This window comes from Platichthys flesus, chromosome 15 (assembly GCF_949316205.1).
Source record: "Platichthys flesus chromosome 15, fPlaFle2.1, whole genome shotgun sequence".
In the NCBI taxonomy this organism is placed as follows: Eukaryota; Metazoa; Chordata; class Actinopteri; order Pleuronectiformes; family Pleuronectidae; genus Platichthys; species Platichthys flesus.
Window position 1 is genome coordinate 4,693,050 of NC_084959.1, and position 15,821 is coordinate 4,708,870.

Consider the following 15,821-nt stretch of genomic DNA (forward strand, 5'->3'; position numbering starts at 1 on the left):
AAAAGGAAAAGAGGAAATGAAGCGGGCCACATTGTGGAGTTTCTTTGCAGAGTCATTTCTCTTTTGCATTATTTTATATTATATCGAATGAAGGGAGCCACTTTACACTCATAAGTAAAGCATTCAAAATATTGATGAATTTCACTCAGCAGCTGAATAAATAAAAAGCTTAATTTAAGTTTAATCTTTGCTAATTGTCTCTTTTTACAATGACAAAAAAAAAAAAAACGATATAAAGAAAAACCAAACTATAATAAAACAAATAAAATGCAAAGTATTAGGACAGAAACTCAAATATCAAATGTCTGCTTATGTCATAAATCAGCCACTGAAAGGAGAATGAGTTGAGCACCATTTAAAATCCTGACAGTTATAAGAGGAAGAGCTATTTCCTCCTGAAGAGGCGACTCAACAACTTCTCTTTATCATGTCCTTTAATGGCTCCTATTCAAATCACAATGAAAGCCTTAGTAAACAAGGTAATAGACTCCGTAGGATTTACTGCGACATAAAAAAGTCTTTGTGCTGCAGTGATCGTGAAACGTGTCGTCCCCGAAGACGCATTAAACGTGTTGTAAAACCCGTAAAAACTAAAAAGAGCAAACGGTCTAAAAGTTGCTGAGATAAATCTTGGTGCAAACCTGCTTGAGGAGCTCAGAAGCCATTCGGTAGGAGCAGTCGAAGAGGATGAAGAACTCCTTGTCTTTCTTCAGCTCCTTCAGCAGCGGCCGGGCGTCCTGGTTGCCCGGCGTGAGCTGGCGGATCTTGATCTTCAGGTTGAGCTTCGCGGGAGCTTTGATCAACTCCTGCATCCGCATCAGACCTGGAAGAGAAGAGCAGTCGGACCTCTGAGTTTCTCCTCTGACACGTTTGTTTCAACGAGGTGATCGAGAGGAAGAGACACAGGAAGAGGAGCTCCAGCTTCCTCCAACAGTCCAAAGACATGGAGACTTGAAATTGGTCGTTTTCATACCTGACCACAGGAGGATGTCGGCAGCTTGGCCCCAAGTGACCCCTGTGACCCTCAAGTTGGATGGATGGATGGATGGATGGATGGATGGATGGATGGATGGATGGATGGATGGATAGATGGATGGATGGATGGATAAATGGATGGATAAATGGATGGATGGATGGCAAAGGTTCAATGTCTTGCTCAAGGACAAATCAGCTTGAATGACTCTTATCTTCTCGCTTATCTTGTGGCATCTTCTTCTTTGTGTTTTAATCTCCTCAAAGACAAACAAACACCTTTATTGTGCAGCCTGTGCACACACACTCACACTCTGTACCTGTGTGTGTGTTTGTGTGTATTACAGTGTGTAAATTGTGCAGGTGTGTGCCTTCGGTGACATTTAAAAAGAGAACATTTCTGATCAAAAATAAAAAAAAAGCATGAAAAGGCAGAAATCCATAAACGATGACATTTCAGCAGCAGCAGGTCCACCCTCCTCCAGGTGGTGGGCGGGGCCTCTCTCTGGGACGCTGCTTGATTTGGAGGGCGTCAGGGTCGTGGTTTGGATCTCTGCAGTTTCGCGTCCGGGGGGGGGGGGGGCTGGCAGCTGATGGATTTGAGGGACCGGTGCCCTGCAGCAGATTGGGTTCAGCAGCCAGCGGGAGGAGGAGGCGAAGGAGGAGGAGGAGGAGGAGGCGGAGGAGGAGGAGGAGGAGGCGGAGGAGGAGGAGGAGGGTGACGGACGGCAGGATGGTGCATCTTGTGAGTAATTAGAACCGCGACATATGAATATCTAAAATGAAAACACAAAGGCTGCACGTTTGACTTCTTCTCCCCGTCGTTTCCTCACTTCAAATGTCAGGCAGTGTTATTGTGGATATCCAGCCGTGCACTGGGGAATAACATCAATACCAACTTATACAGACGATGGTAAAACGAGGGGCCTGATACCTGTGCTGTCCTCGTACACCACCGTCAGCTTCCTCCACTTGAAGAACGTGACCACGTCCAGGATGGCCCTGGCGATGGCGGTGTACTCTGGGAACAGGTTGATGAAGAACGTGTCCTTGTTGTCCACGGACGGGTGCTTCCAGCGGGTCTGGATGTGCGGCACCTCCAGGGCGTTGCAGATGGACTGGACGGCGCTGACCGAGGAGCTGTGGGAGGGGCCGAACACCGCCACCACCCCGAGAGCCAGCTGGTCGCACACTGGGGCGGGGGGGGGGACGACGACACAGAGTCAGAGGTTCAATGATCTCAAGGCTATGGGAGTTAGGTAGATGTGATACTTTCAGAATAAACCATATTCACCTCCACCTCCTCACTTGAGTAACGTTAACTGTGGCTGGGTTTAAAGGGTCATTTGGTTTTGAGATTAACTAAAGTTAATTCCTTTTTACCACTGGTTAAATATAAAGTAGTATAATTTAAGTACTGCACTTAAGTACAACATCAAAAGGTACCAGTACTTCACTTGAGTATTAACAAAATTTCTTACAGGCAATATTTTAAGTTTGAAGTGTTTTTTTTTCTTAAAGCAACTTTAGTTTCAGTTAGTTGTTTAATATTAATAAAAACAAAAGCGAGCGTAGCAGGAATTACCGATTTTTCATTAAAAAACAAAAACAATGTTAAAGTCATGGGAGGCTTTTTGTCTGCATAATGACGACTTCAACTTTGAATGCTTTAAATACATTCTCCTAATCATAATTCACATTTACTATACTATAAATTTTATATTTCACTTCTTGCTAAATTTGTCAAGCTTCAGTGAATCAATCACTCTTACTATTAAATTATAAACTTATTAAAAACTAAAATGAATACATCTGTTTGAGAGATGAAATTGATCCCTAACTAAGATGTACTTGCTTATTGATTTGCACCTATAAGGAATATTAATAGGACGTTTATTAATTCACAGTACTAATCAATACACAACCTCCACATGTGCACCCACAGGACTCATACACCTGCTCCATTAGAATGTGTTGTAATCGATTTATTCAAAAAGGAAAGTGTGTTTTATTTGTTACCTCTCCGCGAAGCCTCGAATCCATCGAAGATATTGATCCTCTGGATGTCGTAGGTCAGCGTGGTGTTGGGCATCAGCGTCTTGTTTCGGTTGATGTTGTTCACGGCGAACTTGAACGCCAGCTCGTCCATGCTGACCAGCTCGTTCTCCCGGGTCTCAAAGATCCCACCTGCACGTGGAGGAACACAAAGCTGGACTCAGACCAGGATTTAATAACGAGCGTCACTACCCACTCTGCGGCAGCGTTGGTAATAACACGTCTCTAATTGATGGAAACTGTGCTTCTGTGAGGGCTGTAAAGATTCTGCCTCCTTTGATAAAAACCATGTCTCACAAAACGTTGTCATAAAAACATTGAAAAAAACCACTTGACAAGTCAGTTTACTGTTAGTGCTTCCACCTCATTGTGCAGTAATATGCATGTACACACAAACTCGGAGCTGATAAACCCGAGTAGCCGCCCTCTCAATTAGAGCTCTCCACACAGAGGCCCATTAAAGCAAAGTGAAAACATGAAGTGTATTATCAGGCAGGTTTTAAAAGCACCGTGGATAAAAAGAACCTCTGAGAGCAGCTGAATGGATAATGAGGGAAATGGAAAATGGTTTATTTTTTTGAACGTGTAATCACGTCTCCCAGTTATTGGACTTTGAATCAACAAATGGTTGTTGGACCGGGACAGATTCAAAACGAGGCACGCACACACGCGTCTAATCATCCTGTACATGTGTGCTCTGCGTGGAACAACCTGCACTGATGAATTTGCTTTTATTATATCAAAAACAGGAAAAAAAAACTAACGAAGGACCAAAACATTACGACTCTGCTGAACCGCTGAGATTCACCGAGTTCACGCTGTGGAGGCTTCTTCATTAATATTACATTTTACTTTTGGGATTCATAAAAAAATAAAATCCTATTCGGTGGATTTTGCTATTTATTTATTGCACATCATGAAGTCATCGTTAATAAATTCTTGTATATTCTCAATATTTCCAAACCACCATGTCTGCAGTCTTATATCTTCAAAACTCCGACTGTGATTAAAGATGGAAAAACACGTAAACATGTAAACAACACTCAGTCGATCTACAGTCGTTTAACCCCATTTATAAAACATCAACGAACAAATTAAAATCAAACTTATCAGAAAGATGAAAAAACAAGAACAAAAACTTAACGTGTACTTTGACTTTTTAATTTGATCCAGATCCAGTTTGATAACATGGAGGAGGGGAGGTTTTACGACCTATACTGCACACAGCCACCAGGGGGGGGGGGGGCGATCAAGCTTTACATTTGTTGCCCATTAGTCGTCTCTCTATTTTATTCATCAAGTCTGAAACAGGAAGTTACTGAGATGTTAATAGATGGATAATTGATCGTCTGCAGCTCTTTGGTAGACGGTCGATGATCAAGCAGGATAAACAGCCCCATTGATTTTTCATTAACAATTTATAAAGGCTTATAGATTAAACTTGTAACCCTTTATAAGAAAGCACCACGACAATTTATACCTAACGCACTTTATAAACCCTAACACCATTTCACCACCTCTTCGTCCACGAGAAGTCGTGGACGAAGAGGAACAAAGAGACACTTTGGCTCTAGACTGCTCGACAGTAAAACAGAAAAGGTCAACGACATACTTCTATATTTATTTCTCTAAAACAGCCGAAGCATCTGCACGAGATAAAATCACGACTAATGTTCTGTGCAGACTTTACGAGGGTCATTTTCACACAGCTCCTTTTTTACGCAAACCAAATCTCCCCGTCGTAAACAGAAACATAAATATGTTATGTCCCCAATAAAAGGTAATATCTGTAGTTTCATTGGCCTCAGCTTCAATATCCCGAGCAGGAGAGTTCATGTGGAATTCCCACAGAAACATGTGAAATGAAGAAATAAAACTGCTCTTACTTTTACAATATGGGCGACACAAACAGACACACACACACACACACTCGACTGTCAACAGGACTCTGAAGAAACGAGAGGTGCAGAAGACGTGAAGTGTCGACTAAGAGACGAGATGAATTTTAAGTCACAGAACTGCTCTTGTGTGAAAGTGAAAAAATAAGAAAAGCTTCCAGAAGGTTCAAAACATACTTGAGACACAAGAGTAAAGTCACAAGTATAGTTTGAATAGGTTGCTCTCTTCAGTATGACACAGATACGTTTGTGCTCTTGATGTTGATTGGGATACTAAACTACCTGTGATTGAACGTCTCCATCAACCAGGGTCAGTTTCAGTCCCTGACATGCACTAACAATAGCATGAGGTCACTGTGAACTTTAACCTCTGATATTGAATTAGTTCACGTTCGAGTCCAAATTAAAACTGGTGAAAATGTGGAGAAAATCCCAAATCCTCCGTATGATCTTTGAACGTTTGAACAAAATTTGTACGAAATTCCCTTGGAGGAGTTCTCGAGATATTAGTAGATTAAATAAATGTTTTGTAAGATCTTGACCAATGACCTTTGACCTTTGACTAGGTCGGTGTGATATGACTTCAAATTAATACCACGATTATTTCAAACTTTTATCGGGATTGCGATTAACCTATTAACATCGCAATCGATAACTTTTTACCAAATTTAAAAGAACTTCCCTCAAGACATTCTTAAATAATCATGTTCATGAGACTCGGACAATGATGATGGAGACGATGCAGAAAGAAAGATTCATAGAAACTTTACATAAACATCTTAAATAAAGACACGTTCTACAGAAAAGAGTTGAAGTTGCTATATGACAACTTTCTAACACACATTGCATCATCTTATTACAGCTTTCAACCTCCATAACTTCTGTATGCTGACATCACCTTTCTATAAACATAATGAAGTAAGTGAAGACAATGAGGGGACATTAATGTCTCTGGGAGAAGTAATTTTAATCCACTTGATTCATTAATCAATCGCTCCGACTTTCTCCTGCTCTGGTTTTTCAGCTGCTTCAGGGTTCTGCACTTTAATTGGCGCTCTGAATTAAAATCCCTTTCCACAAACAGGCAGTGATAAAAAGTCCGGGCTGGTCGTTGGAGGCATTATTGGAATTGAATTATTGGGTCATCACGAGAGGTGGATAATGAACTGAACTTGATTAATCGTCGCCCGCCTATAAGAAGACACAATAATATGAGAGGCAGAGGCAGAGCGGACTTTTATAGAGTCTAACAGCTGCTGATCAAGTGCTGAACACGAGATGAGCAGGACACAGGTTGATCAACACGTGTGCACTTCTCTGAACACGAGCCTGATGACAAACCTGATACAGCGTCTGAGCTGGGCATCAAAATCCCCCCCCCCCCCTCCCACACACTAAATCACATCTCTGTTGTTTTTTCTGTGCGTGCTTAAGGAATATTAATTTGTATACAAGCACTCAGAAGATGTCCGGGTCGTAAATTAAATCCCTGCTAATGAAACAGCAGCTTGTTAGCTATTATAATCAAAACCCATTATGCTATTAACAGGAAAATGAATTTTCTTCTGCGATTGCTGTAATTACCACGCATCTGTAAACGGGAGGAAAACTGTGGACGTAAAATGTGAATACGTTCAGGATGAGCTTCTGTCTGCTGCGGTGGAAACAGAAAGACTAGAATGAGAGCTCAGGGAGTCCAGAGGACAGACTGAATATAAAGATGGACGACAAGACGGCTCCTCAAGAGTGAAGTAGAGGTCATAAAGCCCCCCTCCTCCATGTCAGTGGATGGGACATGGACCTAACTAAAAAGCACATGGGGATGATTTGACTTCAACATAAAGAAGTGGAGACCTGTTCTCCATCTCTATTTACAGTATGGTGCAAACATTGTATACAAGGTGTTAAGTGCTTATGCAGAACATGATGATGTCACAGTGGAGTTGACCTTTAGACTTTTAGATTTACAATATCATCTCTTTTTTTATTCTACTGACAATTTGTGTGATTCTTTTGCTATAAATAGTGAATAATTCTCAAGTTGTGGCTAAAAACAAGTTTTGTGACGTCCATCGCGAAAGTGCTCTAGCAGCGCTGGAGGTACAAGTGTGTGTGTGTGTGTGTGTGTGTGTTCGGGGAGAGTCTTACATTATTCATCCCTCACTTTAACTTCTAATTACAGTGCATTAGTCCTGTTCTAGCCTCTCGCACCGAGCAGCTTGAACTCTGCTGTGCGTTGCGACTCCCGACATCATAAAAGTGACTTTTATTTTTAAAGTGTCGTCGTTGTCCCCCCCCCCCACCCCACCCGCGAAAGAAAGAACGTACCTCCGAGCACTAAAGCCGTTCATTCATTGATTCCCATATAATGAGGACTAATTTGCCTGAGCAATGCACCCATCTGCTCCAGGAGAAAGCATAAATGAGTGCTCCAGGTTTCAGAGGACCCGCAGGACGCTTCAAATTCCTTTTAACGTGCAACTGGGGTTTGCAGGTAGATTTGATCTGAGCACAAACCCACTCCAGATACACAGGGCGGCTTGGTTTAAAACACAGGGCGGCTTGTTATGGTCAAATTGAGGATGAGTGCAAACTTATAAAATCTATTTTTCCATTTGCCCTCAGAGGGGATTTATATATTCTTGGTTATTTAACAATATGATGCATCTCTCTCTCTCTCTTTATGTGGAAGCTGTGAAACAAGAGATTTTAAAGGTCACAGTCCAGAGACCAAAACAGGAGATTAACTTTATGTGTCTGGATGAAGTGATGCACCGGAGGACTATATATTTAACTTGCCAGTAACAACATGTACCGACCATAGACTGTAAAGGTGCCAACACTCTATCATACAGTGAGAAAATATGTTTTTAATACTGTTCAGACTTTATATTCTATGTTGTACATCTCAACTGGTCCTTACGTGCACAAACATTATTGTCATTAAAACAAACAGACTGCTGCAGGAAGAAACACTAATTGATGACTGAGAGCCAAAAAGAAACAGAAGGTTTTTTAGTGCTGATTAGTTTATCCATATTTTCCAATATTGATATATTTTCAACTGAAAACAAAGAAGCGAAGGAGAAAGGATTCACAAACATGATGTATCAGGCAATGCTAACTCTTTTCTGTTGCAATAGGGATGCAGACATGATGTTATTTAAATCCATATAATGATGATTGATCAGTTAAGTAAACAAAGCTGTAGATTGTGGATTTTATTAGTTGCAAAAGTGAATGCAGTAATAGTCATGATCACGCTGGTTCTGCCCATATGATAATGATAAAATATCAAATACTTAAAAATGTCTTAACCCCAATAAGATGGAAATGTGCCTAAAGAACATTAACTTTTGAACTCTGCATGGCATTATTTTCTGATTTCTTTGTGACTTCTACATGACGTCACTTATCACATGACGTCATATGATGAGGGATCATCGTCTGATCAATATAAGCTCTAGTGTTTGCAGAGATATCTTGAAAAATACATTTACAGATGTTTTTGTTGAAGTTGAGCTTTGACCTTTGAGTGATCGGCTTTTTAGTTATTTTGCAAACACAGATGGGGAAAAAACAACAACCTACTTCCAGCTTTGCCTAAATGTAGCATTGAATCTCTTTCCAAAATGTAAAGTCAGCACACGAGGTAGAAATATGGATCTTTGTTAAAGCTCTGAACGAGGATGAGAAACCCTGCGTTCTCCAGAAATGACTGCCATCAGTGTGTGTCTGTGGCCGGGCTCTCTGGAGAGGTGAGGTGTCTGCAGGCCGGAGCAGATGCATTTTGGACGGGGAAATAAGGGGCTTCGGATGTCAAACTAAATGACAGGACACGTCACTGCACCCTGTTGTTCTGCTTGTGAAAAGAAAAGCACAGGAAACATTTTTGTTTCCGACTACAAATCAAGGCAGACGTACAAATGGGCAGAGACGCAGTCAGGGACGAGACAGAGGACGACAGAAATAACCGAACACGACCCCGAGGACGACAGGAATGCTGGAAATCGTTTCCGGAAGTCTTCAGTGGCAATGGCCTCTCTGAAAATATCCTCAATTGTCACATTTAAACCATCTTAATATGGACGGAAATGGCTCTGTTGTTGCATTGAATAACAGCAGAGGAGAGGGGGGTGATTTTTCTAGCTGGAGTTTTTGTGTCCTGGCTTTTCCACAATGAAAGCAGTGTGTGTGTTACGTTGAAATGAGGCTGGCACAACACCACAGCTTCCCTTTCAGGCCGAGACTCTCTCAGGCTCCGGATTCATTTCTTCTCTGGGCTCGCGGGTCACACAGACCCAGGTACCACAGCACCAGGGACGGAAAAGAGACGGGTAGAAGCTGGTGAATCAGAACATCACCAGGAAGACCACAGGATCAACACACACAAATTAACACAACTGTGACCATGCGATGCCACGTGAGTGCTGGGCTCCTGCCAGAGAGATGAACGGTCACACCACCGCAGACGTCTTCATATATCTTTTGATAGATGTGAGGCCAACTTTGCAAAACTCTCAATTTGGCCGAGGAGAGATTCATTTGTTTTTCTAATGGAGCTTTGAGAGAGAGAAACTAATGAATCAAATTAAGCAGGTGACCTTTATATAAACGTTACAGCAGCGGCTGAACAAATCAAACTGCTGAACGTTCAGACATTAACGTATTATGATTCAAACATTCATATTCACGTGTTTAATCATAAACGCTCAGAATCTTCTGGGTGATTTAAAATATGTTTGGCAAGATGGATCATGGACCATCAAGGCAAAACGGGGAGTTTTATTTTGAAAAACTAAAAGATCTACTGGTAAAACCAGCTCCTGTTTGTGCAAACCAGAGAAACCAGAGAAATACAGGGAGCTGAGCGATGGTTTTCTTTCTTTTCAGAGAGATTTAGAGTATTGACAAATCATTTGACGAATAATATGTAGTATTGCTGGGTTATTTATCTATGTGATTGATATGTTATCACATATGAGTTTGGTTGCACACATGTTATATGGAAAACAATGTGAAGATCAGTCCTGGCCACTTTTCAGAGGACTTTTTCCACCATTTGTCTTTTCACACATTCACAACACAACCAGAGGATCTCTGCTCAGACGCCTTCAGAAACTCTGGAGCTGGTTCTCACTCCGACACTCACACACACAGAACAGCTCCTCTGGAGAAGCTGCTGAGGATCTTCAAAGTTCAGTGCGTGTCTGAGAGCAGGTGAACAATCTATATGTTACCGCAGGTTGGAATATGACATTAAAAATGTAAAAAGCTGAATCTGCTTCACTGGGTTTTAAAACCTGACGAACTCCGGGTGAGAGAGAGAAAACATGCAGAATGAAACTCAAGAGCTTTTATCTCGACAAATGATGAACACGAGCGCTGAAGAGTTTTCAGAATCATTAACAGATCAACATTTTAAGAAATGAGCTTTAAAAACACAGGTGGAGATGAACAGAGTCATGGAGTGGTCCTCCAGTTAACAGAAAGAGACACCCGGAGCCAAACTTTGCTTTCAACCATTTTTCTCTTGCAGTCTCTCACATATATAACATGCACGAATGCACACACACACACACACACACACACACACGCACATGGACAGTGTCTATATGTAAATCTCTTAGAGAGGTGTGCATTTCAGGAGTTTTGTTGTTCAAGGGTCTGAGCTGAACCATCAAAGCTTTAATGTGTTGGTCCTGAATGATGCTGAATATGAATGTGTGACCCGGAGCCACACTCCTCATCAGGAAACCTCTGCTCGTGCAGCAGTGGACTGCAGCTGATAAGAGGAACAAACGCTGTCCATGCTGAGGAGAGATCCAACTCACAGGTGAGCCTCCATCACGATGTTATCAGGAGCCACAGAATAACTGGATTCGCTTTTCTCAGTGGTGGTAATTCAGAAAAAGGTGTCAGAGGTTCAAAGGTTCCCTGTGAAAACAGCCGTCAGGGACAATTTGGGGCTCAGTGTCTTGCTCAAGGACCCTTTAGCCCGTGGAAGGGGAAGACTGGGATCGAACCCGCTCCGCCCCCTCAGCCCCCTCCGCACCTATCGTGACGTTAAAACCAAACCTGTCAAATTGTGATAAGAACTACCCTTAAATCACAGAGACTATCTTTTAAGAAAAAGTTATTTGGTTTGACTTTTCAATTTGGTTCTTGTCCCATCTGCTCACATGGAGAAGGTGGGGGTTGAGACCTGTACTGGAGCCAACCACCAGGGGGAGATAAAGATTTGGCTTCACTTTAGGGGAAGCTGTCATCTCACTCATCTTTGTAAAGTCTGTGGCAGTGATGTGTGAAATTGGAAAACAAAAATGTCACTAGATCTTTAAAACATCCTGACACATTTTGTCTAATCCATATGAAACCTGTTTATACATTTATTATTTATGAATATCAATGTATCCTTTTAACTCTTAATGTGTCAGAATCAGTCTAAAAATGTGCAGGTTTTTATTAATGGCTTGTTTACTCCTCAGAAGTAATTATCAGATATGCAGATATGCTGGTGAACACTCTGTAATCCAGTGTGACCTTATCTGTCCTCTGTACCAGCCCATGAAAGCCCCCCCACAGTGATATGTGATTTATTTGTTGTTATTTCACTTGGATGTGTGACCTTCACTCTGCTGAATGATGTATGTGCACAGTTTGACACTAGAAGCCTGTTTTCACATTGACTTGACGGGGAACAGCTTCTCCACATTCAGCTCAGATGTGATCATGTGGTCGTTCTGAGGCCTCTAATGATCCAGAGTGTTACTGAGAGAAGAGTGATGTGCAAACCTCAAGTCTGCAGCCTAGATATACTGAGTTATTTGGATTTCTCCAATGAGGAGACATCTTCTGTGAAGGTCTGAACCAAAAACCATAACAGACAAATCATTATTGAAAACTTTTTTTCTCTTAAAACATGTCACTTTATCAGAAACTCCACCCTGAGCTGATCCATGGTGATTCTGTCAACGGGTATCACTTCCTCCACTATTCTCGTTTTCTATAGCAAAAGCAATACTGGGAAAAGTATTGTAGTATTAGTACAAGTTATACTCTAGTTTGTAAATTCTTTCTCCCTGTAGATAAAACACTTGATCATCAGAGAAGATTCTCCTCAAGGTCCCAACCTCTCCAACAGAGCTTTGTAAATCTGCCTTTTGTTTCCATGCCCCACAAATTAGTTTTGAATAAACAATTTATACATATGCAATGACTATTTTATAAATTGCAAGTGATGCATGGTCATATGCTCTACTGCAGACACATTATTGATCATCATCAAGTTTGAAACTTTAAGATAAAATGCTAAACCCCCTGATTTCTACTGTAAAATAATGTGATGAATAAAGTTGTATGCATTTTGTCAAACGTATACTTTCACCAAGGAGGTTGTGTTTGTTTGTCAGCAGGATTAAAACCAAACGACTGAACAGATTTCCACACACGATGGGATGTGGACCAAGAAAGAGCCCATTCAAGTCTTGGAGCAGATCAGGACGAAGGGGCCGATTCTTCAATCACTACCTTCACCAAGTGAAATAGGGCGTTTTTCAAAGTTTCCCAAGGAGTGATTCATGGATCTTGATGTGTGTGTGAAATCGGATGCAGCGTGATGAATTAAAGACGTGTGCTCCCCTGAGTGACGGGACCCTCGTCTACCGCTCCTCCATCCCTCTGAGGTAAGAACAGGTGACACCAAAACTTAATGTATTCAGTCAATTTGATCCACGTGTGACTTTTCTCCTCTGGCCTGATTCAAACCCTGAGAGTGAGACTCCTGGATTAATGAACCCAGCCCTGGGCGCTCGGCAGCCTCCTCCCGTCTAATCAAGTGTAGGTGAAGTTCTAGCTCCTCGTAGCAGCAGCGCACACGACAGCAGGACAGGGGATGATGGCTCCGACGCTGCCTCCCTGTCAGTGATGGAGAGGCATCGGTGTGTGGGAGGATCAGCTGCTGAGGAGGGGGGTACTTTTGAATGAAGGCGCCCCAAGAGGGGTCTCTGGTGGCCAGAGGAGAACTCAGGGAGCAATCAATAATCAATTAGTCTTACCTGCCTCTGTGTCTAAAAGGTGTGTGTGTGGTGTTAAGCACATTTGGTTCCCTTTAACGTAACAAGTTAGATTCACATTTGATTGGTTTAAAAGATACGGTCAAGGACATTGCATGACAATGGAGTTTCAGACTTATTCTCTAATGTATCACAGCAGATCAGTATTTTAAGACTTTCTAATATAATTTGTTCATATTTTGTTTTAATTCATCAAGATAAATATTAAAACTTGTGATATCTGATGTTCCAGGTAATATATATAATAACAGGTTAGTCTTTTTATTATCAAACTCAGAAAAAAGTACAACCTGGATCCACCTCATAGTGACTTGAAATTAACTTTTCAACCTTTTCCCATATTTAAAAAATGAAAGACAGGCTTTGTGTGAGGTGAAGAAGAAAGTGAATCTGTCTTCTGTTGTAAACGATCGTTGACTCTATAACCTCCTTGTTAACAGTGGGAATAATCACGTTTTTCTGGGGTTAAGCGCTCAACCACCTCTGAACACTTATTGAGGACAATTGACATTGATATTTGTTACCAAATGGATCATAGGGTGAAAACAATAAAACAAAAAAGTTTACAGCCACAGAAACCACAGATTGGACTGAATGGGTGAGATGGGATGACTCCATGTTGTCAACACACGCTCTCCTCTCTCTGACTGACGGATACCCCCCGTGGCTCGCCTCATCTCCACCGTGCGTAATCAGCTGTTGCGCTTACCGATCCGGAGGACCTGGGCCGGGCTCCGGCCGAGCTGCGTCGCGAGCACCAGGCAGAAGAACAAGAAGAAAAGTGTGGTTCTCTCCTCCATCGTGCTCCACGAGGTCTCAGCGCCAGCACCGACACCATGACAGACGGACGCGAGCCGTGTCAGTGGGCTCACACACCTGGCGCTCCATGACCCGCGCGTAAAAGCCCCTGAATCAAGTTTAAAAACCGAACCGATCCGTTCCGGGCTGCATCAGGTCTACGCACCAGCATAAAGAAAACAGGGGAACCGATGGAGGCTGAAATACAATCCACAACTGTCCCGCAGGAAACACACCGGACTCACATCCTCTGGAATCAAACTGTCTGCAACACTAACTGGAGAAAGTGTGACAGAGTAAACACGCCCACTCATTGGTTGATGTGGAGAGAGAGAGAGAGAGAGAGAGAGAGAGAGAGAGAGAGAGAGAGCGAGAGAGAGAGAGATGTGTGAAGCTGATGGAAATATAACTTCCTGAAAGACTTTTCAGAATAATCCACAAAAAATGTCATATTAATGACAATAAACTAATAATAAATTCATCCACAAAAGACAACACAATGATCTTTACAATAAAGCAGTAAAAACTGTATAAAAACTGTAAGATGAAGCAAGAATAAGGAAAAAAAAAATAATATAAATAGCATGTTAAACTTTTTTTTAAAACAATTAAAATATAGCAGTGAGAGATCAAATGAAGCAACTATTGTGTGTCATTAAACAACCAGATGTGTAATATGTTTTGTTGACTTGATTGAAAAACAACAAAGTGCCCCCCCTTCTGGGGAAGCATGTAATGGAGAAATGGTGGAGACAACGACTCCCATGACTCCCAGTCTGCTTCACGACATCTTCAAACCAGGTCTTTTATTTTTAGAGTAAAACCCCTGGTGGACGAATTTACACATTTGAAAGTTTAAATCTTAAATTAACTATATTTAAAGTGTAAGAATCCTTTACTTTGTCCAAATAATGGGTGTCTGATATTTGTCCCCTTGACAGCTCTGCTTTTACACTGAAAACCAGTCTGGCTCTGATCTCATCTGGTGTCTTTATTTGGCTGGACGTGGTTTGGATTAGGAGCAGATGGATTGGCAGCGGTTGCCTCCACCGGTCCTGATGAGAGGAGAATAATCTTCAGGTTACAGGGGCAGATGCCAGATTATCTCTCGCTGCAGACAAACAAGGTCTTTATCTCTCCGCAGCCCCAGTAGTGAGAGACGGTTCAAATAATAACGCTGACACGACTGGAGAATAGATTTTGAATCAGTCACTTTGAGTGCTCCACTGTCCCTGAATAAAAAACAGAGACTTGCGGTACCACTACTTGTTCCGTCATAAAACCACCGACTGATGGATAATCCCATCACCGCTGGTTTAGAAAACTCTCTCGTTAAATTCAGGCGCGTGGTTTGATATCGTGACATTTTGAAAAAGGCCAAGAAAGCCCGGTGCCAGCCGCCTCCGGGTCTCAACTCCCCTCAAGCAAAAACATTCTGAACAGAATTGACATTTTGTTTATCACAATGTTTGTGAAACTCTCTCCAGGCCGGAAGCCAAATGATCTGAGGGTAAAAAAAACTGCCAACCCAACCTGGACCTCTGACAAACAGCCTATAGACAAACTTAATTACCCCGGGCCTCTCCAGGAGGAGTCCTCTGGCAGCAGTCCCTACACCGATCCAGCCTGATGTGAATACTGAGCAGAGAGGATCTGGTAAATGCCACACATGTCAAAGTGTGCCCGAGCTGAGGAAACAGGATTACCTGATGCACTGAAGAAAACAATTCAAAACTAATGTATTTATGGATGTTATTACCAACAATAGAGGTCCATTCTGACCACGCAAATTCAATTTCAAAGATGTTTTATCTTATTTAAGCATCTTTGACTTTATATAGTTCCATATTTTCTCTAAATCAAGTCAGCCCTCTTGAAGTGGAAGCTTTTGGAGCAGGGAGCTTTAAATCCTTTCTTTAACCTTTTACATTTCAAAACCCAAGACAATGGATTTCCACACTGAAATTGAATCTGCAGAAAGGCTCCGGCATCGATCATTATTTCTATTTGATGGGCTGAAAGC

The 15,821-nt window shown here is 41.9% G+C and overlaps 1 protein-coding gene across 1 annotated transcript in view; it reads right to left on the reverse strand.

The window, feature by feature from the left end:
* Nucleotides 1-14,030, reverse strand: part of LOC133969824 (glutamate receptor ionotropic, kainate 1-like) — a 14,824-nt gene extending 794 nt beyond the window's left edge. The window contains exons 1-4 of the mRNA XM_062406525.1: nt 13,710-14,030; nt 2,992-3,159; nt 1,907-2,164; nt 620-823 (exon numbers count right to left, since the gene is read on the reverse strand). Coding sequence (XP_062262509.1) covers nt 620-823; nt 1,907-2,164; nt 2,992-3,159; nt 13,710-13,800 — 721 coding nt within the window. The 5' untranslated portion in view covers nt 13,801-14,030. The remainder of the gene's footprint in view (nt 1-619; nt 824-1,906; nt 2,165-2,991; nt 3,160-13,709) is intronic.
* Nucleotides 14,031-15,821: the final 1,791 nt, after the last annotated feature.